This window comes from Urocitellus parryii, chromosome 5 (genome assembly GCF_045843805.1).
Source record: "Urocitellus parryii isolate mUroPar1 chromosome 5, mUroPar1.hap1, whole genome shotgun sequence".
Taxonomy (NCBI): Eukaryota; Metazoa; Chordata; class Mammalia; order Rodentia; family Sciuridae; genus Urocitellus; species Urocitellus parryii.
In genome coordinates this window covers 163,201,116-163,226,587 of record NC_135535.1, presented here as the reverse complement: position 1 = coordinate 163,226,587, position 25,472 = coordinate 163,201,116, and the positions used below count along the sequence as shown (strand labels likewise).

At 40.3% G+C, this 25,472-nt stretch overlaps 1 protein-coding gene across 1 annotated transcript in view; it reads right to left on the bottom strand.

Annotated features, from left to right (window-relative positions):
• Lrmda (leucine rich melanocyte differentiation associated) overlaps positions 1-25,472 on the bottom strand; it is a 1,000,424-nt gene that overhangs the window by 189,796 nt on the left and 785,156 nt on the right. Inside the window, exon 6 of the mRNA XM_026390217.1 lies at positions 3,119-3,212. Within this exon, the coding sequence (XP_026246002.1) occupies positions 3,119-3,212 (94 nt within the window). The remainder of the gene's footprint in view (positions 1-3,118; positions 3,213-25,472) is intronic.

Here is a 25,472-nt window from a genome sequence, read left to right as displayed (position 1 = left end):
CTTTGGAGAGCCCTTATCCCAACCATAGAAAAATATATATATATATTGAGCTCAGAGTAAATAGCAGACCCTATGTCATACAATGCAGATATAGCTGTGAGCAAACAGAATCTTCTCCATTACTCTTAAAAGCTTATAGTTTATCTAGGAAGCCTGTCCCTGGATAAGAAAGACTGATATAATGTTAATGTATAAGGTGGGATCAGAAGAGTATCCCTTGGAGCTGTGATATCTAAACTGACACCTCAAGAATGATGGGAAGAAAAGTTAGACTTAGTACTGCTTCTGAGGGGCTTTCACCTATGAGGAGTTTAAGACATACAAACCCAAACCCTTCCTGCAAAGCAGAATGGGAACAATTGCTTCAAGGAGGTAGAAACAAATATTATAAGTAATCTCAAGAAGGAGAAAAACCAATAAAGCTCAGATCAGGAAAAGTTTCATGTAGGAACCAGAGAGTGCTGCACATGACTGTGCCTATGATGTATGGAGTGTCTGTAAGATACAAATGGAAAAAACGGAGCCTCCTGCTTGCTGATCATTATTCTAGGCCTGGTCTTCTTTTGCATTTGAATCTACAGTCCTTAGGACATGAATCTTGGGCCTATCATATTCGACATTGGAAGTTACATCAAAGGACAAGGGAAAATGCCATGTGTATAGAAAAATAGCAATTTGCACATGAACTACAGTTTTGTAGTTGTTGGTGCGGAAGGAAAAGAGATTGGGAACTAGGTGAATCAAAAATTATTTTCAAATAGAAGTTCCAGTTGGGATTTTATAGATCTAGTTTCAGACATCAAGGAGGACTTAACCTGGGGGATTGATGCAATTAGCCTCCACACTGTGAAAGACCTTCTCTGCCTAAGTGTTTGTAGGATGTCAACAAGGTAGGAATAAATGGCACCCAAATAGTTGGCTAATTTGTACAGTCAGTAATTTAATATAGTTTCCTTAAATACAAAAACCAACCTGGCATTAAGTAGTTTTTCACTGTGATTGCCAAAAAAAAAAAAAAAAAAAAAAAAAAAAAAAAAAAAAAAAAAAAAAAAAAAAAAATTACTGGCTTTCCTCATTTGTTGGTGTTTGATTCATGCCAAGATGAAATGTACTAGAGAGATGAGTCCAACCATAAACCAGACTCAGTGAGTTTCTTTGGTGCTCTCTTCACCAGGCAACCCGTGTGTTAAATATAGAGAGATATTCCTCAGTACCACAGAGATGTCTGCTGTTGACATCCTTTAAATAATATTTTTACATTTTTCCCATTGATATTGGGCTCTGATGTCATCTGAGAGCATCGATTCACATTCTAATTACTTCAAGAGGTCTTTTTTCATTATATGAGTTTTACTCAAAATACCTTCAAAACTATGGTCTTCTATTCTATTTCTTTGAGGCTCAGATTTCTCATATTACTAATAAAATGACAGATGATGCTTGTCCTATTGCTAATGATTATCATTCATCTGATCACATGTTTCATTGTGAAATCTCAATTTCATGCCAGATACACTTTTGCAAGGGGGCTTGAGGTCTCAGACTTCAGTTGCCATGAAAGTTCCTATACAAGTTCCTCTATAGGTGATGGAGTAAAATTACCTTTAACCACCTACAAGAAAGTAGTGAATAAACTTAAGAGGATAAAATGCTAATTTGAGAGTTAATTTATTACTCATTCTCCATAATATTATTTGCTTAGAGGAATTCCCACATAACAGTCTGTACAGGAATAAAAGACCTTCCTAAGGACATTCAGTAAGAAAGAACAACAATGCTCCTCAGAATGCAGCACATTTGACTTTGAGCGAAAGTGATTTGCACAAAACTGACACAAAATAAAGCGAATCACAACTGAACTCTAATTGAACCAAAGTATATGTAAATATAGAGAAGTTTTACCAATGCTCACACCCCAAAAAGTCCATGCCTGGAATCCTACATTATTTTCTTCATCTTTCTGGTAGTTTTTCAATGGAATATTAACGTCACAGTGCAGAGGGCCCATGAGACATCTCTAGGGCTAGATCCACCACTTTCTAAGCATCCCCACAGCCTATTCTCCTATCCACCCATGCAATGTAGCTAGGATGACAAAGTTGGGACAGTCCCATTCTGTAGAAGGGAATTTCCTGCCTGAGGAAACAACATTTAAAGTCTGTGCTGCTCTCAATCTAAGCTTCTTCTTACTTACCCTCAGGAGACAGATTCATTATTAGGAAACACAGCTCTAATCATTATCAGGATAAAATGAAGTAATTGAGTTACATTGCATGGTCTTGTCTTACCCTTACCATTCTCAGCTTAGGCAATGACACAGTCTTTGGCCCAAATTGCCAGTTTAGGGATAAACTGGCATTTGCAAATGATATTCCAAGTCAGTATTCTGTCTGCTTTTGAAACCTAAGATTCTACCGATGGCAATATGAATTATGGCTTTGGAAGAACAGGGTACACCAAATTAATGTTTTGGGCATTAGAGATTTCAGTAAAAACTACACATAGATTCTCACCATTATTTTTAAATATATATATATATATATATTTTTTAGGTGTCGATGGATATATATATTTATTTATTTATATGTGGTGCTGAGAATCGAACCCAGTGCCTCACCCATGCCAGGCAAGCACTTTACCACTGGCTACAACCCCAGCCTGGATTCTCTCCATTATTTTTACCAGGTAAATTTAAAAATTTAAATTCCTTTGGGCTATAACAGAGAATTTATCTATTTTGAAATTATAGATTTCAACTATTGAATTAGCAAACAATGAATTTTTTTTTTACAAATATTAATGAATTTCCCAATTTCCCTCTTTTGCTAGTGCTGGAAGTAATGATCTCCTTGGTAATTTTTAAATACTATAACCTCTTTATGTGAAGTAAAAAAAAAAATCAAAAAATTATACTGTGGATATTTATATGTCTCCCCAGTAGACTGCTACTAAATTCTGGTAAGTATGGTTTAAAATCATTCAGTTTGACAGGTATGGTTTTCCCATCAAGGACTTGAAAAGCACTGTGTTCTTCCTGAAGTGCCAAGAGCCCAGAGCACCTCAAAGCCAAGTGTCCCTCCCCACAACCTCTGAGAGTAATAAAAAATTGAGGTCCCACCTCTGTGACTGGTGAGTTCTCTGGAAGCAGAAGGCAGGGGTGTGTAGTGGTGCATCTCAGGAGAGGCAGAGGCAGCAAGGTCCCCACTGGAAGCCTGCATGATAAAAATAAATGTCAATAGGAAGCAACATCCCATGCGAAATCCCCTTGTTAACCAAACATGTCCCTTGGGATCTGAATTTATCCACAGAGACTCTTCTTAGGAAGCAAGAGTGGTCTTTGTTGACATACAATTCTGTAAGTATAGGGTAGGGTACAAAGCTTAGAGGGCCTCAGCACTGGTGAAATGACACCATGACAAGAGGCTGGTTTCTTGGTTGGGATGAACTGAAAGGAGGAAGAGGAGGAAAAGGAGAGGCTGAAGGCAGGAAATAGTAGACTTAGATCTTTTTATCACAGGTCTTCTCCCAGTAATTCCCACAAAGCAAGTGCAGTCGGTGAGCAGATTTCTATGGAAACCAGTGCAGAGGCTAAGTTTGCCCCCAGGGTGGACGAGGAAAAGCAGGGCTGGTATACATGGCCCCGTGGCATGGAGGCAGAGGAAGTGGAAGATATAAAACTCTGCAGCATGAAATCACCATAGGGAAGGACATAAATTGTTACAGGCTGTGCAACTTGGCTTCTGGCTAAGTTTAATGACAGCACTGAGAAATCCATCTGAGACCTGGGTTTGGGATATAGGTTCAGCATAACCTATCCAAAATGCTTTGGACTAGAATATTTTGGATTTCTGATTTTTTAAAATATTTTTGAATATTTGTATATATACAATGAGATATGTTGGCAATGAGATCCAAGTCGGAACACAAAATTCATTTATGTTTCCTATATACCCTATGCACACATTGAAGATAATTTTATACAACATTTTAAATATGCCTACATTTTGACTGCAACTTATCACCGGAGGTCAGGTGTGGAATTTTCAACTTGTGATGTCATGTCAGTACTAAAAAAAAGTTTTGGATTTGGAAATGTGTTTGATTTTGAATTTGGGGGTTAGGGATGTTCAACTTATATAATAGTTATCAACAAAATATTGTTATTCTAAAGCCTAAAAGAAAATGACCTGAAGTGTGTCTTGAATGATGCTTTGTATTGTATATAATAGCTCCTTGACCATAGAACTGATATAGTATGGTCCTGACTATTAACTCTCTCCCTTTTGAACGCCACATCCTTGTGGGTTAAAGTATGAAGACAGTTAGCTGTGGGATTGGCTGTCATATACTTCAGATGACCAGTGTGTCACCTTCAGAATATAGCTGCCTATAACAACCAACAACCATTGCAACTCTTAACTGAGATTTCTAAATCAAATGCAACTTTTTTTCCTTAATATCCAAAAAAGAACATCTGCTAGAATCAAAATCCTAAGCTTACAACCTTTCCAAGCTCCATGAAAAAGTAAATTTCATTAATCCTATATTTTCCTTTCCGGAATAGGAAATGCATTCTATGGGATATATTTGCCCTGCAAGAAGCAGGTCTTTTCTCCAAAGAGATTACCTACATTATGGGAATCAAAACTAAGTAGGAGATTATACCTACTTGCTAGAAAAATCCTTTAAACTTCATTTCTGACATTTGAGATGTTTGATTAAGCAGCTTTCGGTAGAGACTTATAGAAAGAGTTCTGAATGGAGTGAAACCAGAAGCTATGTCCCTGGGTAGGAACAGCTTTAGGCAACATTTCTTCACACCAGCTCAAAGACAAATATAAGGCAAATATATGGTGTTTAAAGCTTGATCCAAGGGTGTTGGATCCAGAAAGGCAAAATCTCAGTTACCAACAATAATGTTTTAAAAAGTGTATAAGATTTGTTATATACTACATCACTAGACACTTAGGATGTTGCAAGAATGTGAAAGGGTCAGAAATGGGATTAAAATTAAAGTTAAAATACTGTAATCACCACTTGTCTCTGGGATTCCAGATCTTCTGTAATTGCAACATGATTAATGAAATACAATGACATGCTCTAAATACTATGGTACTTATTTAATGCTTGGGGCAGGATATACGGGGTCCTGGAATGGAGACCATCCTTACCTAGATATACATACTTCCTCTATAACAGGCTCTAACTTTTTGTCCATGCTCTACCTCATTATTGAAAGGAAAAAAAAAATCCTAATATCCAAAATAAATTTTAAGTTGCCCTTTTATGGTATTCTTTAATACTTTTAATCTCTATGTGGGCTGTTGACAACTTGATGACAGCTTTTCCTAAAATTAGTGGAGGAAATCCTACCTCTAAATAAATACCTTGGACTGTGCAAAACATTAGAATTCTGTGACCAAGAGGAAAAAAACAGAGCTATTTAGTTTTATTTCCAATTGTCAACAGGTCAGAAATGGTGTGGCTTGGGTTGTGTGGTCATCATTCTATGCCCAGCACTTAATTCCTCTTCGGCTTAGTGTCCATTTATAAGCTCAAGTCATGGAAAAGAATTCAGGAAAAGAATAATTCTGCAAGCGATGCTTTCTGGTGGAACTTTCATGACTCAATGTTTAGAAAAACAACTACAAATCAGTTCCAACCACCAACTCTTTGACCTGGCTTTTATCAAAATGAATCCTATTCACTCATTTCAATAGTGATGTTCACACTGGTTTTCTGAATCTTATGCTTAGAAGCACGATTCAAAAAGGCAAAATTATCATATGAAAGAAGTGGACAAGAACGTGTCTTAAATTTGCACACTGTCTGCCAAAGCATAAAGAGTTGACTTTGCAACGGAAGCAGTATACCCACAGTATATTGAGATAATAAAAACATAAGTAGAAAAATTGACATGATATTTTCTTTTACCTGGACCAAGAAGAGATGCCTAAAATGGGAATAAGAAAATTTGGGTAGCTCTGAATCTTCAGGACTATAAAGGTTCTCAAATCTTTGAATCCTTGCCAATTTTCCTAACTGCCTACTGGCAGGGATTTGTATTTTTACATTTTACTTTTATCTCCTGTTAGAAGATATTTGCCACATCTACAGTAAAATACTAGTATCCAGGATACATAAAGAATGTCCCTAAGCCAATAAAAATAGGGGAAAAAATGGACAAAGGAAATGTCAGGGATTTCAAAGAAGAGAAAACCTGACCAGATAATAAACATAGAATTTGATCAAATTTGCCAGCACTAAAGGCAATGAGAATTAAAACAGGATACAGTTTTTCCACTGATCCTATTGGCCAAGTTTTAAGTCCCATAATAACAAGTGCTAGTGAGAATGAAAGAAAATGAAACTGTCCCTCTCATCCCTTGCCAGTAGGAATGTACCCTGGTTCACTACTTTGGAGGGTAGTTTAGCTGCATCTAATAAAAAGAAAATTGGTGCACTGATTCCACTTAACATACACTATGGAAAATTTCACACAGGTCTGCAAGTTTATAATGTTTACTGAAGCATCATTGGTAACAGGGAAAAAAAGTGGAAATAACTTAAATGTCAATAAGGAAAAAGGATAGATAAAATGTTGTATATTCATATGGCAGAATAATATTTACCACTTAAGAGCAATAACTTGATATATCTATATTGAAATATATAATCTCATTTTGAAGAGGTCTAAAATTTATAAAGAATAAAAATGCAAAATTTATAAAGAGTAAAAAAGCATCAGTCATTATTTATCAAGTATATCTTACATAATTTTAAGTTTCCAAATGATAAATTCAGTATAATATTATTTATGTAAATATGAAGTTCTTTGATTTTGTACATGTATGAAAACATCCCCAAATTATACAACATAGACACTAAATTCATGTAAATGATTGGGCAGGGTAACAGGACTGGGGCTAATGGGATGTGGAGGAGTTTCATTTCTATATATGATGGTTTCTGGTTTTATTCATTTAAAGAATATTCTTGAAACAATGACATCAAAATGTTAGAAACTACAAATTTGATATGGTAGCTATGTGTGTTCATTAAAAAAAAACTCTATTAAGTTTCTCATTTAATTTAACAGCATGAAGAGAAGTCTCTTTGTATTAAGATGACATTACTACTTCCCCAGGTACCAGATACCATTACCTAGATGACCTTCACCTAGATCTTCTTCCACAGCAAGTTTTTCTCATCTTTCTTGAGTTTTGTTCACAACGTGCCCATTGCTTTAGCTTATACTTGTGAGCTCATAATTTTTAATCTTCCCTATGTTTTCAAAATTCCTTGAAATATGAAATTTGAAAACACAATAACTCCATTTTTCCTCGGATGCATGCATTCCTATGGTAACACGAACCCATACTGACAGCATATTTCCTCCAACCATTCTCTAGTAGTTGTGTAACATAGACTAATCTATGATTGGGATCTCTGGTTGGATATTTTAGACGAAATACCCTATTTCTGCTTCTCCTTGAGCTGCTGATTGTGACATATAAGATGGAACAAAGCTGAGGATGGTAAATGTGTGTCCCCTCGGTGCCAGGCTTGAAGTAGCCCTCCTGCCTCACAAGCCCTCCTGCTGAAGATCTGTCAAGGCGTACTGACAGCGTCTTCATTCTTCTCCTGTTCACAGTGGAAGATATACACTGAATTGAAGAGTTACTAATACTTTCTTTAGTCTCACATCAATAATAGTAATAGTCCCTAATAGACTGCGCTCTGCAATTTCCATAATGCAGGAAGGACGGGAGAACTTTTGGCAACCTCACTGGGAAGGATTCTGTGAAAACACAGGATGCTCCAAGAGAGACTTGCAAAGTAAGCATGTCACCGGCGATTACAGAAAACAAATGTCTTCAGATAAATGCATGCAATTCCAAGCCCTTCCCAGCCCTTCCAAACGGGTGCACACGATGAACACTGCAGTCCAGAGGATGTTGTGTGGACATCATGGATGTGCTGAAGGAACATGATATAGATCATGGGAGGAGAGATTTGGCAGGCTTCAAAACAATAAGGGGGCAGCTACAAAGTTGTTTAATAGCCATAAATCTCCCACTATTTTTCACAAAATACCATCTAAGACCACAGCTCCACAACTCATTCCCCATCACTCAGCTCAAGTGGAGCGCTTTGGCACGCTCACTCACCCTTAAATCATACGCCGCATAAAGTGATCCCGGGTCTGGGAAATTTGTCAGCCTCTTTCAAGTAAAAGCAATCTTCACTTTTCATCACAATTCACTCCCTGAAACCATGGTATAAAGCTGACTCTTCTAAAAACATTTATTTTTCTCTCATAAGGAAAAGCATCACTCATTATTTATCAAGTATTTAGTAACCACCTACTAAATACCAGACCTCATGCTGAAAAATATCATGAAAAATAAAAGAAGGACCTTGGCTGCATTCTTGATGCATCAAAAAAAAAAGTCACACCAGAATCAATAATTGTTATGAAGAGTCACCAACCTCATCTTCTGAATGAGTCTCATCCTCTGAATTCACACAGAACATTGCCCCTGCCCCTGGTTATGACACCTGAACACCTGTCACAGTAATCATGCTCTGACTTGTTTCTCATCCACACTAGTGGAGAGTTTTCTAAATTAACTACATGAACTTTCTGAAATAAACTCTACTATTAACACTCACGCCCAACTACTACCAGAAAGAGGGAGAGGAAGTCAATGCCTGATGATGGAAGGAATAAAACATTTTAAAGTCAAAGATAAAACAATACACTCATTATTCTAATTCAACCTAAAGCAATGAGCCAACTTTTCAGAATAGGAGGATAAAGACTCGCCTGCAGGATTGGGTGAGGGAAGCTAAGAGCCAGCCTGAGGGCTGAGGCTTCCTGCCCAGCTCACAGATGAAGGCTCCAGGCCTTGAGTGTGAAGCAAGATGGAAAGTGCCAATGGCAGATAGATTGGGCTGGGAATGACAGACAGACTTGGAAGCAGGAACAGACATCTTGTCCAGGGACAGAAGCCAAGAAATTGGGAGGGGAAAAGAGGCAAAGTAGAAATGAGAGTAAATTCATAACCAAGAGGCCCAGGAGGGCAGAAAGAGGAGCCCAGTCCAAGCTGAATGTTTAATCCATCCTCTTACATAGAATTGAAAACTTGGGACTCCATGGGTTAAGCTGATTGAGGACGGTGAAGAGGAAGAGAAGTCAGAAGTCAGTCAGAGATGCAGCAGGTTGTGCCAAAGGCCTGTCTGGCATAAGAAAGCCTTTTGAAGGCAACAGCCTCAAGTTTTTCATTTGTTTTTTGTCTGATCTACAGGGGACCCAACTCTTCCAGTGCCCAAATGGGCAACCAGCTCAGAGTTAGTAGTTCACAAATATTTATGTAAGGCCAGGAGACAGGAAGAAAGACGGGGAGGAAGGAAACGAAACAGGAAAGGAAAAAGGAAAGACAGATTGTGGTTTGGGCATTCGGTGGGCTATTAATCAATCGTGTGCTGTGAGAGAAGTAAAAGAACTACATCCTGGGCAGCGGCTTCCAAAACGTACTTAGCAGATACTTATATAACAGGAAAAAAATTAAAAGAGTCTCTATATTGGACATTACGTAATTATCAAATTTTCTTAGGTAAACAAATAAAACTATAACTATGAAGGCAAGAAAAAAATGTGCAAAACTGTTTCTTACATAATTTTAAGTGAACACAGTAAATATTAAAAACACATTATTGTGATTTTTAATCATATAAAATTTGCAATCCACTGAAGTTAAACAAAGATAAAAAGATGTTTGATAGGAATGTTAGATTAGGGTTTTTTTTTTTTTTTTAACTTCACGTAGTATGGTCCTGCTTCTTACAATTTAAAATATTAAACATTAAAATTGTACTTATATAACAGGGCTGATAGGAAACAACACACTTTCCCTCAAGGACCTCTCCAGTCTCTCTCATCAGAAGCTGAGGAGAGTTGGAAGGAGAGAGGAACACTAGGAGTCAAGGAGAAAAGAAAAGGAAACAGGAAAGAAAGGAGACAAAGTGGGAGACTGGAGTTAGTATCTCCTGAATATGTGCTAAGTGCTAATGGTTTTCTAATGCATAAGAGATGTTCAGTTCTAAAACTCTGTGAATAGAGACCAAGTCAGCCTGACCCTGAAGCCCAAGGTGCTTCCCCAGCGCCCCGTCCTCACACACACACGCACACACAAACCAGGGATTAAACTCAGCAGTGCTTAACCACTGAGCCACATGCCCACTTAATTTTTTTTTCAGTTTTTAATTCTGAAACAGGATCTTGCTAAGTTGTTTAGGACCTTGCTAAGTTACCGAGTCTGGCTTTGAACTTGGGATCCTCTACCCTCAGCCTCCCTAGCTGCTAGGATTAACAGGCGTGCGCCACCGTGCCGAGCTAGAAACAATCATCTTTATCCAAAGATGTATGATGAAGCACGAATCAATATTGCTGCTAATTAATTTCCACTGAGGATTTAGTTTGGATAATATGTTCAAACATAGAACATAATCAGAATGTAATATATTATAACCTCCAAGCAATCTGCATGTGTGCATCACATTTCTTGAACATTAATTAACATGCAGGCATTTGACATACACTGCCTCATTTAGCCCTCGCAATGATCTTATAATGCAAGTACCGTTACAATTACCATTTCACAGATAAGATGACTGAGATTTAGAGAGAGGTTATATAACTTATCCAACAGCACCAAGTATGTGAAAAATTTGGAATTCAGAATGACACAATTTGATTTCATAGCTTGAATTCCAACCATTCTACAATAAATATGATGCTCAAATAAACCCAGCAAAGAAAACTCTTATGGATTTATTTAGTATCCATGTAAAGGAAGGTAATATGTTTGTAGAGAGATATGATTCCATTCATGTTAAGATTCAATGTGTTTTGTGTTCTGGTATATAACAAAACTGTCCACCTATTTATTAATAAATAAAATAATGAGCTATGTAATGTAGACATAAGTGCTTTTGATATCCTTGGTTTGGGGGTTCATATAACTGGAATGTGCTAGAATCAACATGTAATTGCTCAAAATATCCAACGATTAACTTTTCAGGAATTTTGTAAGCCAGCTTTTAAACACAGACATCACTTAAAATTAAGCTGTATATGCTCAGAATTGAATAAATTATGTTAAAAGCAAAATAACATACACAAAAACTTATCACTAGTTCTTTTACAAAAATTTACTATTATTTATGCTTTGAGTCTTTGGTACCTATATGGTGGAAATACTATAAAATGATATACTCTCTCTCCCCAACACTTCATTGATATCACTGTGATAGCTTCACATCAGTCACTGTGGGAGTATCTGCAGCAGAAATTGGAAAATTATACAATAATTAGGTCTTGATTTATTGGTTTGTTTGTTTATTTCCTATACTTAAGAAAATAATGGAGAAGCCTGGCCAGTGCAAGCCTGTATGTAATACCAGCTATGCAGGAAGACCACAAGTTCAAGGCAGCCTGGGCAACTCAGTGAGAACTTGTCCAAGATTAAACAAATAAGTAAATGAATGAAGGTATTCAGGTTGTAGCTCAGTGGTAGATTGCTTACCTAGCATGCATGAGGCCCTGGATCTAATCTCCAACACCACAAAGCAAAAAAAAAAAAAAAAAAAAAAAATTTAAAAATAGTAATGAAAAAAATATTAATGATGCAGACTTAGCTGAATAGGATGTTGCCATTAATTGTGAATAGCACAGAAAAATTGAGAAAATATTTTTCCAGTACTCAAAAACTATTATTAGCTGACTGAAGCAGTTGTTTGTAGTGTTGACAAATAAGTGAAGCTCTGATGTACTCATTAAGATAAAGGAAAAAATATCAACCTGAATTGCTGTTAGAATTACATTTGTTCATCAATTATACTGTAACTATAGATATAAGTTGAAGAGTTTGGCCAAAGTCACTGTAGTAGCTGTAAGCATACTACAGTGATGTAGCCACATCAATGTTTATAGCAGCTCAATTCATAATAGCTAAACTATGAAACCAACCTGGGTGCCCTTCAACCGATGAATGAATAAAGAAATTGTGGTACATATGCACAATGGAATATTATTCGGCCTTAAAGAAGAATGAAATTATGGCATTTGCTGGTAAATGGATGAAACTAGAGAATATCATGCTAAGCAAAATAAGCTAATTCCAAAGAAACAAAAGCCAAGTGTTTTCTCTGATCTAGAGATGTTAATTTACAATACGGGAGGTGGGAATAGAGGTACTCTGGATTAGACAGAGGGTAGTGAAGGCAGGGATGAGGGTATAGGGGGTAGGAATGATAGTAAATGAATTGAACATTATTACTCTTTGTGCATATATGATACATGACCTGTGTAATACTACATCGTGTACAACCAGAAGAATGAGAAGTTATACTCCATTTATGTGTGATGGGTCTAAATGCATCCTACTGTCATGTATAACTAATTAGAATAAAAAAATTTAAAGTAGCTTCAAGAATTAAATGGTTGTATAGATGTTACAATACGGTATTATATATTTGACTTTTATCAATCCTATTCTACATATTCTTTACAGAATAAAAATTAAAATAAATTTATGTGCTAATATTATGTATGCAAATTGTCCCCGTCCCCAGGCCCTGACTGCCAAATATTTACCAGCACACTTACACCACTACATATGACCCTGGTCAAGTAACATGTGACACATGTTTGGAGCCATGGAGAAAAGGGCCAGGAATGGAGAGCATGGTAAGGAAAATCTCCCTAGGCTTCCTTGTCCACAACTTGAACTTGGTCCTCCCTCTTCTCTGCTCTGATGCCTTACTGACCAAGATTTGCAGCAGGGGCCCTCTGGCTGTGTGATGGGCTATAGACTTAGATTCTTAAAGCCTCACCTTTTTTTGGCTGTAAAATGTAATGATAATAGAAGTTGGGAGGAGGAGGGTGGCTGAAGTTAGCTAACCCTCAATGAGAGTTTACCTTGGATCTTGGACTGTATTAACCAATTTCCAAGTACTAATTTATTCAATCCTCACAACACCACCACAAAGGAGTTATAGTCCCCAATTTGGTTTCATAGATGGGGAAACAGAGGGTTGGTAAATTTAAGAAATCTGACAGATCTCACTTAGGTTCTCGGGTCACTGGTACATGGCACAATTGGGCCACGAATTCAGGCAATGTGCTGCCAGTGGCCACTGACTTCACTACTGAGATGCTCTATTTCTTCTCTTCCCAATGAAGGTCAAGGTTAAATAAAATAAGAAACAACGGTCTTAACCAGTGCTCATTAAACAGTGCATATGATTTTTCTTTGTACTTTGCTCTAATTTTGTATAGCACTTTCTCTCTTCAATTAGACTTTGAATTTTTCAGGACGTAGACTCAAGTTGTATAGCTTCCCACCATTCAGAGAAAAACTACAGCACGGACTTGCACACACTTTGTAATTAAGTGTTTATGACATGTATGGACTTGGCTTATCACTTGTTGAGCACAAGAGCACTAAGATCCTTTGGAGAGCAAAAGTGGTGATATCTGTAACCCTGTCATAATCAGGATTCATGCAGATTCACTGTGTGATTGTGTCTTCAGTAAAGAGCTACATATGGCGTTTCTCATCTGGACTTGTAGGACTGTCTTAGAAATAATATTATGTCATGGTAGTCCTAGAGGCTTGATTTATTTTGGCTTAAAAGAAGGAACTTGCCTCATGTGTCTCTCTTCCTCTCACAGCGGTTTTTTTTTTTTTTTTTTTTTTTTTATTCTAAAGGGCTGCAGGTCAAGTTCTGTCCTTGGAACCAAAGTAGTTTTCCAAAATGAGGTGAAGCCAGCTCTGTCAAGCTGGGCCAGATCTGCTGTCATTGCCTTTCCCAAATACATCAGACCCTCTGCTTGTAAAAATAAATTGATACCAATGCAAGAAATTTATTAGGAGATGACAGCCTGGTTCATAATGGAAATATGGAGAAAACATCATCCTTCAAAACTGACAGTTTATCCATCATGCCTCAGATTCCTGAGATATAAGCAGATACTGTCACACACAATCCACGGAGGACATGTCTTCTTGGATTTCCTTATGACAGGAAACACTGAAATAATCCAGAAGAAGGGAAAGACTCGCGCTGCCCTTAATGTGCTTGGCCATAAATTTTTAACATTAGCAGAAGAAACATGTGGCCGAGGCAATGAATGATGGGAAAGTCGGGAGGCCTGGAATTCTCAGAGGTCTCTTCTTTTCTCTTGGGGGTGATGAACTGGGACAGGGGTCAGAGAGGGTTACTGCACTGCTGCGAGGGACATCAATACCCTGTTATGTGTAAGCAGAGCCAACAGGTGGCAGAACACTACTGTGTTCACACCACGGCTGGCCCCTCTTGAGGTTTGGGGACCAGGTCATCTATCCCCACTAACTTTCCAACTGTGCCTCTTCTGCAAAGCTTGTTATTTGCAGTGATGAACTTAGGCCAATTTAGGAGGCCATTTTAATTAGGAATAAGTATAAGAATATCTGTGGGGTCACAAGAGGTCTGATCTTAGCAGACTTAATGAGGCGACCAGCCCAACCTTGTATGAAATAATTGTGTATTGTATTAAAAACCGTTTTGGGAAAATATAATTGTGGCAGTAGATTGGAACAAAACAAACATGGCATTAAAGGAGAGAAAAAAATATTCACGGCCAAATTTATGGGGCCTTAAAATATTTATGTTCCAAACTTGCATTCTTTGGAGGTTTGCTGAGTGTTGCTAGAGCTGGGGAACTTTTTTTTTAATGAGATACATGCATACCTTTCCAATTTACAGATCTTTCACAGTGAAAATAGAAAGTCATAAATGTGAATCGGAAACCTAAACAAGGTGAGGGCAGCCCTAATGGCCTCATAGTCTTCATTCACTCATTATATGAGCCAGGGGAAATCCCATTTAAATGTGAATAATGTACAAGGAATCTTTGATGTCAGTTTCTATCTATGTGATCAAGGTATAGAGACCATCAGCATCATATGACAACCCAAATAAACTTGGATTTTGTTCATGTTTGCTGTGTTATGTGGGATAGGATATGTGCGTTATGGGGTTACTTAAACACAGAGTCAAATACTGGATTTTGATTCATTTCTTCAAATAAATCCCAAGGAACAGGGGGCTGGGGAATAAATTACATGCTGATCAAGTCCTTGTTCGTAGGTACCAGTATTTGAAAAACCACAAATGGGTCTAAGAATTCTTAGAATCCTCCTTTAAAGGCTCTCAGTCTCTGAAAAAAAAAGGCAAATGAACTTCTAATTGTTCACATTTGTTTTGGCCATTCTTCCCGATTCCGCTGTCTCAAATAAGACCTAAAACTCTGTTGACTTTACATGTCCAAATTAAATATATCTGTGTTTTCCTTTTGCTTTCTCTATAAGTGCATGCCAGCAGGACTTAACATTCATCCAGAGTTTATTTCAATATTAGTGGAAAACAAGCCATTTTTCAGTTTAATGAATAGCATCAGTGTCTGCCTTTTAACCAAAAATGTGACCTTAAACTTGATGGATCTCACCAGAAGGCACATTTTCAAATTATTTTTCTATTGGAGGTTATGAATATCATTTCCCAAATTATTGTGACAGCTGTACCCGCATCACAGACACGACGGCTTAGAAACGAAACTCAGATGGAGCGAAATGGGAGTTTCTTTGGGGAAACGAGGAAAAGGGGAATGGAAAAGCAAGTTCAGACCCTGCGGGAGGGGGAACCTACCTCTTTTGAGGCTCGTGGTGCAACAAGAGCAGAGTCAGGTAAAAGCAGCTGGAATTCTCATACATTAATGTTCCTCTAATTTTTGTTTCTAAATCATGCTAAGTCAGGGAGGTGAAGGCTGAGCGTCACTGATTCAAAAAAAAAAAAAAAAAAGAAAAGAAAAGAAAAGAAAAAGCCTCCAAGAGGACACCTGATATTGCTTCCTTATTAAGGATTATGGAGTGTAATTGATGTGCCTGGTTCCTGGCCAATTCCAACTTTTGGAGAATGCCGCTTAATGTGCGGACATTATTTTTGGACTACCGAACGCCAGAAAATAATGAGCTGGCATTCAGCTTTGGTGAATAAGACCCTGAATTTTCATCTAAAAGCAGTTTTGAGTTATTGCTGTAGATAAGGTGTAACTGTGCAAGGGAATTTTATCCATGTTTCTCCCATGAATCATAAATGAGGAAAAAAAATTACAGTCTAAATTGCACTTAAAAGGAATAAAGTCTTTTCATGTCATCCATGATTTATCAAAATGATCTCATTTTAAGGGTACTGTGGTGTATCTTGATTAATCACATTAGGAAGTGTGATGAATGGCCTCTTTAATGGTAACACAGGATTTATTGGCAACATCCCGACTTGAACCAGAAGGGTAAGAAGTAAAATATACAATAGATAGCTAATGCAGATAGGGTGTCAGTAATGCTCTGACTTGGTTTAAAATTCTACCAGGAGCCTGAGTCTCGGGACATTCTGAAACCACCAGGCAGTGCAAGGGAGGCAAGTTTCTCACGTGAACTTGGGTACCACTGAGAACCCAGCCTAACCCTTCCCTCCTAACTTGTTGCAAGACACGAAAAAAAAAAATCACTCAGTTGGACCGTGAAAAGGTGTCTGTGAAGTCTGGAGGAACCTCACAGATTCCTGGTAGGAAGAGGGGATGCTGCCTTTTGAGATCAGCGCTCCTTGCCCTTTCGCCCTATTTCAATATCCTCTTTACATTTCGCTTTAATATCCTAAATGCCTTTTTTTCCCCCTAAGCCTGCTCCCACTAATTTCCTCTAAGGCTGACAGATCAGAGGCTTGCCTCGAACTGTTCCTTTAGAGCTCAGGAGCCCTCCTCATAATCCCGCTGCTTGTCCGCAATTAATCCTTCCAGTTGCCACATTATTAACACCACCACCCACAGACAGAGGAAGCTCCCACCCACTGGACACTGGCTCCCACCGAAGCTTCAAAGGTGCCAATCACACCCTGTCAGAAAGGTGCCTGCTGTCAGCATCCAAGGTTTCCATCCTCCCCGCTGATCAAACATTCTTCCCCAGAAGATTAATTCAGAGTCTCCGCCCATTTCCTCCCATATCCTCTTTCCCTTTTCGGTTTACCCAACGATCCATCTTTGCCTCCAAAAGGGAAGCCACGGATAATAGAAGCCCTTTCAAAACAAAAGCTGGGCAAAGGCAAATTTAAATCCCAGCTGTTATCAACTTTTTTTTTTTAAACCCATTTAAACATCTTAAGGCACTAAGGATTAGGGCCTGGCCTGAAATGCCATTCTTTGATCAAAGACCCCAAGACTTTACACAAACATAATCACAAGGCAATGGATGCGGCTCTGAAGGCTGAATTGATTTGTTGGGCTACAGAGTGTGAGATGGCAGAGAAGGCACACACTAGCTTCTCTAACTGCCAACGTGTATATCCGCCAGGCCAACTGACTCCAAAATTATATATGTTTTCCCTTCCTATGTCTTCACTGGCGGCAGTCACTTGGAGATTCAGACAGCTGTGGGGACAGGGGGTAGGAAGAAGAGAATGAGGAGAGCAAGATGCTCAGTGTGGTCTTTCACCCCTGGTGGGGCCGGGTGGGGCGGGGGGAGAGCTGTAGGGAGATGAGACACAGCCGCTCTACTCTCCCGGCTCTACTCTCCCTGGTACAGACCAAAGGTGACTGCAGAGAGGGGCCCGGGTTTCCACTGGCCACTTCTACTGGAATCTCTCCAGTTCTGGAGTAACTGTACTTACTCATCTGTGTGAAAGGGGTTTTGGGAAAAGCCAGAAGGGTTTTTTCCTGAAGGTAAGTGAATAGCAGCAGTGTGGCTCACTAGTCAGGTCCACCACCAGCCATCTCAGTCTTTCAAGACCAGATACCAGGACTGACTCAAAGAAATACTTAACACAAAGGCTGAAGGGACCATCAATGGTCATGCACATGAAGGCGTCTTGATAAAGAGAAGGCCAATCAGTTAGGTTCTTGAGGATTTTAAGGGTTTTATATTAGTTTGCTACTCACATAATAGATTGTTAGAAAATAAAATTAAAGAAATACATAACTAAGAACTATTGATCGGATGCTATGGGGACCATTTACCACATTTTTAGGATAGTTTGTAGAAGGCCCCTTTTTGAACAATTTGAGAGGGGAAAAAGACCCAACTTTTCCTTTTAATTGTATGTAATAAAATTTAATTCAAAGTTCTTTAGGGAAATAAATGGAGAGGGAGGAGTTTTAATGAGTACGAGACTATACAGTTTCAGGTATGGTTGGATTCAGGTACTCAAATTTATTATCAGGAGTTTCTCTCTCTTAGCTTTGTTTCTTTGTTAATTCTTTAATGTGGTGACCTCCAGGAGTTCCAGATTCTTGTGTTACTATCATCAAAGAGCCTTCTCTTTCCTGAAATGTTCTAGCAAAGTCTAGGAATCTTTGGCCTGGACCGAGTCATAGGCCCATCCCTGAAAGAGTCTCCCTATCAAGGAAAAAAGAATGTTCTGTCCAGTTGATCCTGGGTCCTATGTCTACACCTCGTGCCAGGAGAGTAGCTGGTACCCCAAGGATCCTGCTGACCAAGGCAACAGGGTAACGATTTCCCAGGGGTACATGTATCTACTCTAAGGCCCAGTGGAGTGGACACTAAAGAGACCCAAAGAGAAAATTCCCTTCATTAGCAGACAACAATTTGTATCAGACTTTGGGAGCCCCTAGCTCCATCCCAGACATCCTGACTCTCAGCACCATCTCTGGAGCCACTGTGAACCTGCTATTCAACAGCCCAATCCCAAGTCCACATCCACATCAACAAAGAGTCTCCACACCCAGAAAAATCCTCCCCCCCCCCAAATTCTTGTGAGTATCTTACACTTTTCAGGCTCTTAGCTGGGACCCAAACAGCTCTAGCATACAATTACGTTTTTAATAAGCTTGGGTATTACAGAAGATTAAAAATAGTAACAGGTGTCCAAAGAGAGCAACAAGAGTGGTGACAGGCAAGGACAGCTGCTGGGGTCACAGTGCAACATGGAAAAGAGAAAGAACAAAATAAGAATGAAACCAGCAGACATCACAATAGACCTTTGGAATGCCGACGCCCAGCCCACCTCCACACGCGTGTCAACAGGAGAAGGTGAGACCCAGTTTCATGTTTCTTGCACAAGTCAGGAATTACATAGTATTTTTAGTTATTAACGAGCCTGCGTAGAGCGGTGACTGGCAACCGTCCCTGAGGGAGACTGCATTTGCCATTTCGACTGCACATGGGACTGATGACACCACAAGAGAACAGGTGACCAGTTCCAAGGAACAGCACGAGCCACTCCTCTGGGAACAACATCCTAAGAAGTTCTGATCGTGATCTACGTGAACCTCAGATGTCTGGGGAAATGAATTCTAACGTCTCTTGTTTTCCAAAGGCACTTTCCTGCCACTCAGCCCCTCTTCTTCCTCTCAAGTCTATTTCCAAAAGAGATGCTGAGAATGTTTGCCTTAACAAAACCCAAACCCCAGCTTCGTTACTGTCTTCGTAGACGAGGACCATGTGTCCTGGGCAGTTTAAGGGATTCCCTGAAGATCTGTGTCACATGAGTGAGGATGTCAAAATGGGATCCCAGCAGACTCAGGGCTGGCTGTGACACCTGAGGTTTATATCTCCACAGAGGCCCAAAGGAGGTAGGCAAGAGTCTCCGCTTAGCAACTCAACACCTGCTACGGCAACCCAAGTGGGAGAGGAACAAATGTCATCAGGCTGCTGAAACCCTCCTGGACCTGAGCTGCCCCCTGGGCTATCTACAGGAAGATGGCAAATCTGAAGAACCAGGCAGCATGGATGCCGAGGTCTACTATCCTGGAAGGATCATGGTCTGCCAGTGTGCGTATGCACGCACTTGAGGCGAGGTTATAAAACCACCAAGTCCCAGACACACTCAGTCTGCTTTTGTAAAGTTAATGTCAATCCCTAGTTTGTGAAATTTTCTGGATAATCTTTTATCTAGACTTTTATCTTTGACTTTTCTAGGTAAGGACCCTACATTATGAAACACGAATTTTTCACAATACTCATGCTTTTATTAGTACAAGATCCATAGAGAAAGCCAAATGGAGTCAAGAAAAAATGGTGGAAAGTGATTTCATGAAAACTTGTGTGGAGAAATAGTCCCCAAAACACCTTTTCTCCTTTATTATGTTCTTTTTTCAAACTTATCCAGCAATCATTCACAAAGCAGTTCTCAAAAGAGGCCTTTTTAGATTTGTGTTATATTATCAATAATTGCTGACATTACAGATTGCATATAGCCAACATACTTGTGTAAAGCCATTTCCCTGAGAGATTCCAGATCCACACAGATGCACGCTATAAGAGAAGTGAGCAAATATCAGCTTCAGGAAGTCTTGTGCCCTGAGCAACATTTCCAACCATTCTAGCCACCTTACTGTCTGTGAGACAGGAGGAAATTGCAAACTCAACTCGAAGCTATTTATTTCCTAAAGAAACTCTACCATGTGGCCCTGAAATCTTCAACTCCTCACACACATTATGGTTTGGAAGGACTCAAATAAGGCACAGACCATCTCGCTGCAGTGAATCCCTAGGAGGGTATATGGAGTGCTTAGGACAGTCTCAAGACCAAAAATTAAGAAGGATAGACAAGCAGTGGGGAGAGAAGACAGGAGGGGACAAGAGGAGAGGAAGATGTTTGGAGTTATTTTTCAAAAGATTTCCCATCCACAAAACTATGTTCTGACATTCTCCCTGACCCCATCAACTGTATTTTGTACCAGTAATAACACAGAAGGTCCCCAGATGTACTGGGAGCATGGCCTCCTCTTGCCCACCCATAGGATTCCCAGGTTCTGAAAGGTCAACATGGCCCTGGAAACCAGGTCTGCCTTCTGCTGCTGGGTTTATCATGCAAGTGCACATTCACAACCAGGGCACAGAGGGGCTGAAAGAGGCACAGGTGCAAGAAAGACCATCAAGACACACCATCTGGGTGGTCACAAAGGATCAAAAACTAAAGGACCCGAGAAAGGTTCCCTGGGGAATTGAGCCTTCTCTTTGGCTGGTATGAAGGAAATTCCACTGTGTTTTCTAAAATCAGCCCTATTTCTTCTCCTCCCCTCCTTTACCAGAGAATCACTGTAGATGTTAGTCCATGGGGTGAATTTGCTCTAGAGAGGGCTCAATTCCTGGCCCAGCCCCATAATATCCTACCTAAAATGATTATCCTTATAGAATGCTTCTTTTAAAATCAGAAATTTACTGACACAGTGGTACAGCCCTGATATCTCTGTGATTTAAGAGGTTGAGGCAGGAAGATTACAAGTTTAAGGCCAGACTGGGCAACTTAGTGAGACCGTTTTTAAAAAGTCAAACAAAAATTAAAAAGGCAAAAGATGTGGCTCAGTGGTAGAGTGTCCCTGGGTATGAGAAAGAGAGGGGAGGAAAGAAAAAAAATTAAAATCAGAAATCCAGTTACATTTCTCCTCTGCTTGAAACAATAAGGTACATTTTGGGGATGAGCAGAAAGCCCCAAACATGGCCAAGATGGCCCTTTGCCCTGGCCCTTGATTCCTCTCATGCCCATCTCCTGCTTTGTCCCCCACCCCACCCCTCCCCTGCCTGCCAGCACATGAGTGACCTTTCTGCCCCCCCCCCCCCCCGGGTGCTGTGCCTGATCCACACAGGAGTTCCAGTTTGCCTCCCCAACTCCCTTCCTGGTCATTTTCTGCCCAATGATGTTCTCTTGGGACAGTTTGTACCTTGAGGGCAGTGTCCCACACCCCAGAAAGATGGCTCACAGTAGTTTCTCAATAAATACTTGTCAGTTGGTAAAATAAATTAATGAGAAACTGAACGAGCAGCATTCCTGAGCCTGTGAGGGTTGAGGTTAACAAAGAGTCTTTGTGTCTTCAGACTTCTGAGTCACCCACTGCCTTCTGAAGGGACCTTCTCCCTGACATGCAGTGCCCCGAGATGTTGAAAAATGGCACACACAGGCCCTTAACTCCACCACTCTGCATGTGTGCGAGGACAAAGGTGCACTTTGCCAGAGGGGGACGTCCACAGGCTGTTCAGAGCAAGCAAAGGAATATGTCCCTCCTGCACAGTGGCATGGACCACGGGCGATAACACAATCCTGAGCATGCATTTCCCAAATGGCATTAAGTGACGTCCGTCTGGGGTTTGGGGGTCAAGTGGCTTTCCTTTGGTTATACCCATATTTCCCTCTTCTTCCCTGTATGATTTTTGATGCATGAGTGACAAAAATGTCAATCCAGATGAAGAGCCCAGAAGACAGGGGAGCACCTGTTAGTCACTGTCCTACTTCTGCAGAGACCAGGGGGAAGGGCTGCTTAGGTTCCAGAAAGTTGCAGGAAGGGTCTTGAGGGATGTCTGTCATCAGGGGAGAAACTGAGCATAGCAGACCCTCCTGTCACACACCTTAGTGGGCAGAAGGGGGCGCTGTAGTGTAACCTATTTAGGATGCAAATAGAGAGCTTCCCCTGCTGCAGATGAGAGCTGAAGTGGTAGCCTAGCTGCTGCCTGGCAGGTCCTCAGCAGTACCAAACGTTGGATTCCAATTGTCACTGCTCACCCACAGGTCATTAAGTGAACTCGGAACAGTGTTGCCAAGTGTTTACCGTTAAAAACACAGCTCACTAAAATTAAAAAAAAAAAAAAAAAAAAAGGAAAGGGGTAGCAATCAAGCAATCACACTGCAAGAGAACTCAGCTCACCTCGGGGAAGACAGGGCGATTCAAGATCACTGGAGTTCAACCATTTTATTAGCTTGAGATTGACAACTATCACAGACGTGCTACGCAGCAAACGATAGAATAAGAGGGCGCATGGGATTGGAGGGATGGAGAGAGAGGGGAATGCAGGGAACGAGGGAAGGAGGGAGGGAGGGAGCCAAGGCCTGTGTGAGCCTGCCTACAGTAAGCAAGAAGAAACTAGGGCCAGGGACACCTCCCCTTCTTGGTTGAACTTCATAGAAGAGGGACAAAAGGCTCCAAACAAAACCTCCAGCTTCCCAGAACCAAGCCAGCTGGTCCTTGGGCTTTATTTTCGAACAGAGTCAGGTGTTCATTCCGCCGGCCAGTCTCCCTTTTCCCCTTTACTCCAGCCAATTCCTGTTTTCTTCAACTGGAGCTCCCCAAGACTCATCAAAAACACGATTTAATTACATCTCCGAAAAAAAAGAAAAAGGGAGGAGTGTAAACATGACTCCTTTTTATCTCCTGATACATCTGGACAAGTAGACAATGTGCTAAAACAAAATAAATCTGCCCTGACAGTCACATCAAAGGGTTCAGCAAGGGCCTTCAGCTACTTAAAGCGCAAGAATGCTGTTGCTAAGCATCGGCCCACAACTTATCAGCCTTGGAAGAAACGCTTTCTTCTTTCTTTCAGGGGGAGATGAGGAAAGTTAGAGAGTGGGAACCAGACTGCAAAAGGAGATTGGGGATTTTCAGGGATTTTGGGGCTTAAAATGAATTGTGTGAAGAAAAGGGATTTTGTTGTGTGGTGTTTTCCCTTTGACACACTGTCTATATTTTTATAAAGGAGGCATGTGGAAACCTTCTAGAAAGGGCTATTTAGGACACACAGAAATAGGTGGTTGCACAAAATACTTGGATACAAATCTGCGCCATATCTCCTTCCTGTGGATTTCTCTGGATGAGACGAACCTAATGCCAGCTCAGGGTCTGAGGCGCTATCTCCCCATTCACCAAAGTCGAGTGAAAAAAAAATCCCTAAGTCTCCATAATAAAAAGTAAATCATCCGACATGACAAACCACAAAAGGCAGAAATGGAGCATCTACTGCAGCAAACACGCACAAGTGAAAACAGAATACCACCCCACCCCCAAAAGAAACCAGAATGAACTGCCACGGGGAGGACAATTCAGTGACATAAATCTAGCCAGCTGACCCAAAGTCCACATCCAGACACACAGCTGGAGTGTTCACAGTGAGACACAAAATGGAACTGACCCTGAGATCCAGCCAATACCTCCAGCCTTTATTCCCCACCCAACCCGGGGAAGACACTGAAACAGATGCTGCCAACTTCAGTCTGGTCCTGATCCCACGTGCTGGCTCCCAAGGGGGACCATCAGGGAGAGGTTCCTCCTCCATGTGCACATCCTCAGGTCGGAGACTTCGCCCCATTTCTCCCCTCCGGCAAGGCTACTAAATGTAGTTGTGCTGGGAAATCTGAACTGACCAGGAGTGGCATCTCTGAGAAGGATGTTCCACGAGGACCTGAGGGCACCCTGGATGAAAAAGAGCCAGTTCAAAATAGCCCACCAGTCCTCAATATGCTCCAGACAACGCCAGGGAGATTTCTGCCCTTGCAATAGAGAGGCTAAAAATACACCGATACAGTACTGTGGCCTAGGGAGGCCGGCACATTGTAAGTAAACAACTTGCTGTTTTCTTTCCTAGGATCAAAGGAAACGAATTCTGAAACTCCTGTGATCTCCACACAGGATAACTCGGAACAATGTGAACAATTACCAAGTCTGTGATATTGCGCAAATAAATAACACTTACCATTATCTCTAGCACGATCGTATTTATTAAACAGTGACGGAGGGCAGCAGTAACCATTTTTATTGTCCCATATAGCTCCTATTTTCTAATTAAACAAAAGGTTATTTCTACTGTTAACATAGCCATTTGTCTAAGTTGGGCCTTACATAATACTTTTGCCAAGCATGACAGAATATAAGAAATGATGTTCTGTGGTGGTTTTGTTTTTTTCGGTTTTTAATTTTGCATGCCGAGTTGCTACTTAGAGAGCTCTGCCAGTTCCTAATCAAAGCAAGAGGCCATTGTGTGGTGAATTCATAAATAAACTTGGGGCAATTTTTTTCCTAAAACATGATGAAGCAAGCACTTGGTGCTACCCTTTAGCTTCAATCCAAGGGCAATGATCTGTATTATTAAACATATAGGTCAAGCCAGCTTGTGCTTCTCCGTCCTGTGGGATGTTTTAGAAGCTGCTGTCACATTACCGAGATCTGTTCTGTGACTCCTAATTATTCCTCTTGGCAGCTTTGGATTTCAAGTGATTCCTCTCACATGTATGTAAAAATTTATAAGCTGTTTCATAGAACAGCATGAGTTATTTCCACGATGTTTATAATGGCAGGAGATCCCGATTAGAAAAATGCACTAATTTCACTGACAAGGATAATGGCAACTTCATAAAATCTGCATTATGTCGCCTGTAATCTTCAAAAATACTTCATATCAACACATAAAATTGCAGTTTTTAAGATTTCATTATAATTCTGAGGGCAGGGCCATCTTTCTTAACTAGAAGAGGAGGTGAGGGAAAGATTGGGTTTTCCTCCTCTTCTTCAAAATTCACTGAAGTCCCAGCACAGAACCAAAGGAAGGAAGCCTAAGGCTCACCGAGCTCTCGGAGGGCTTGAC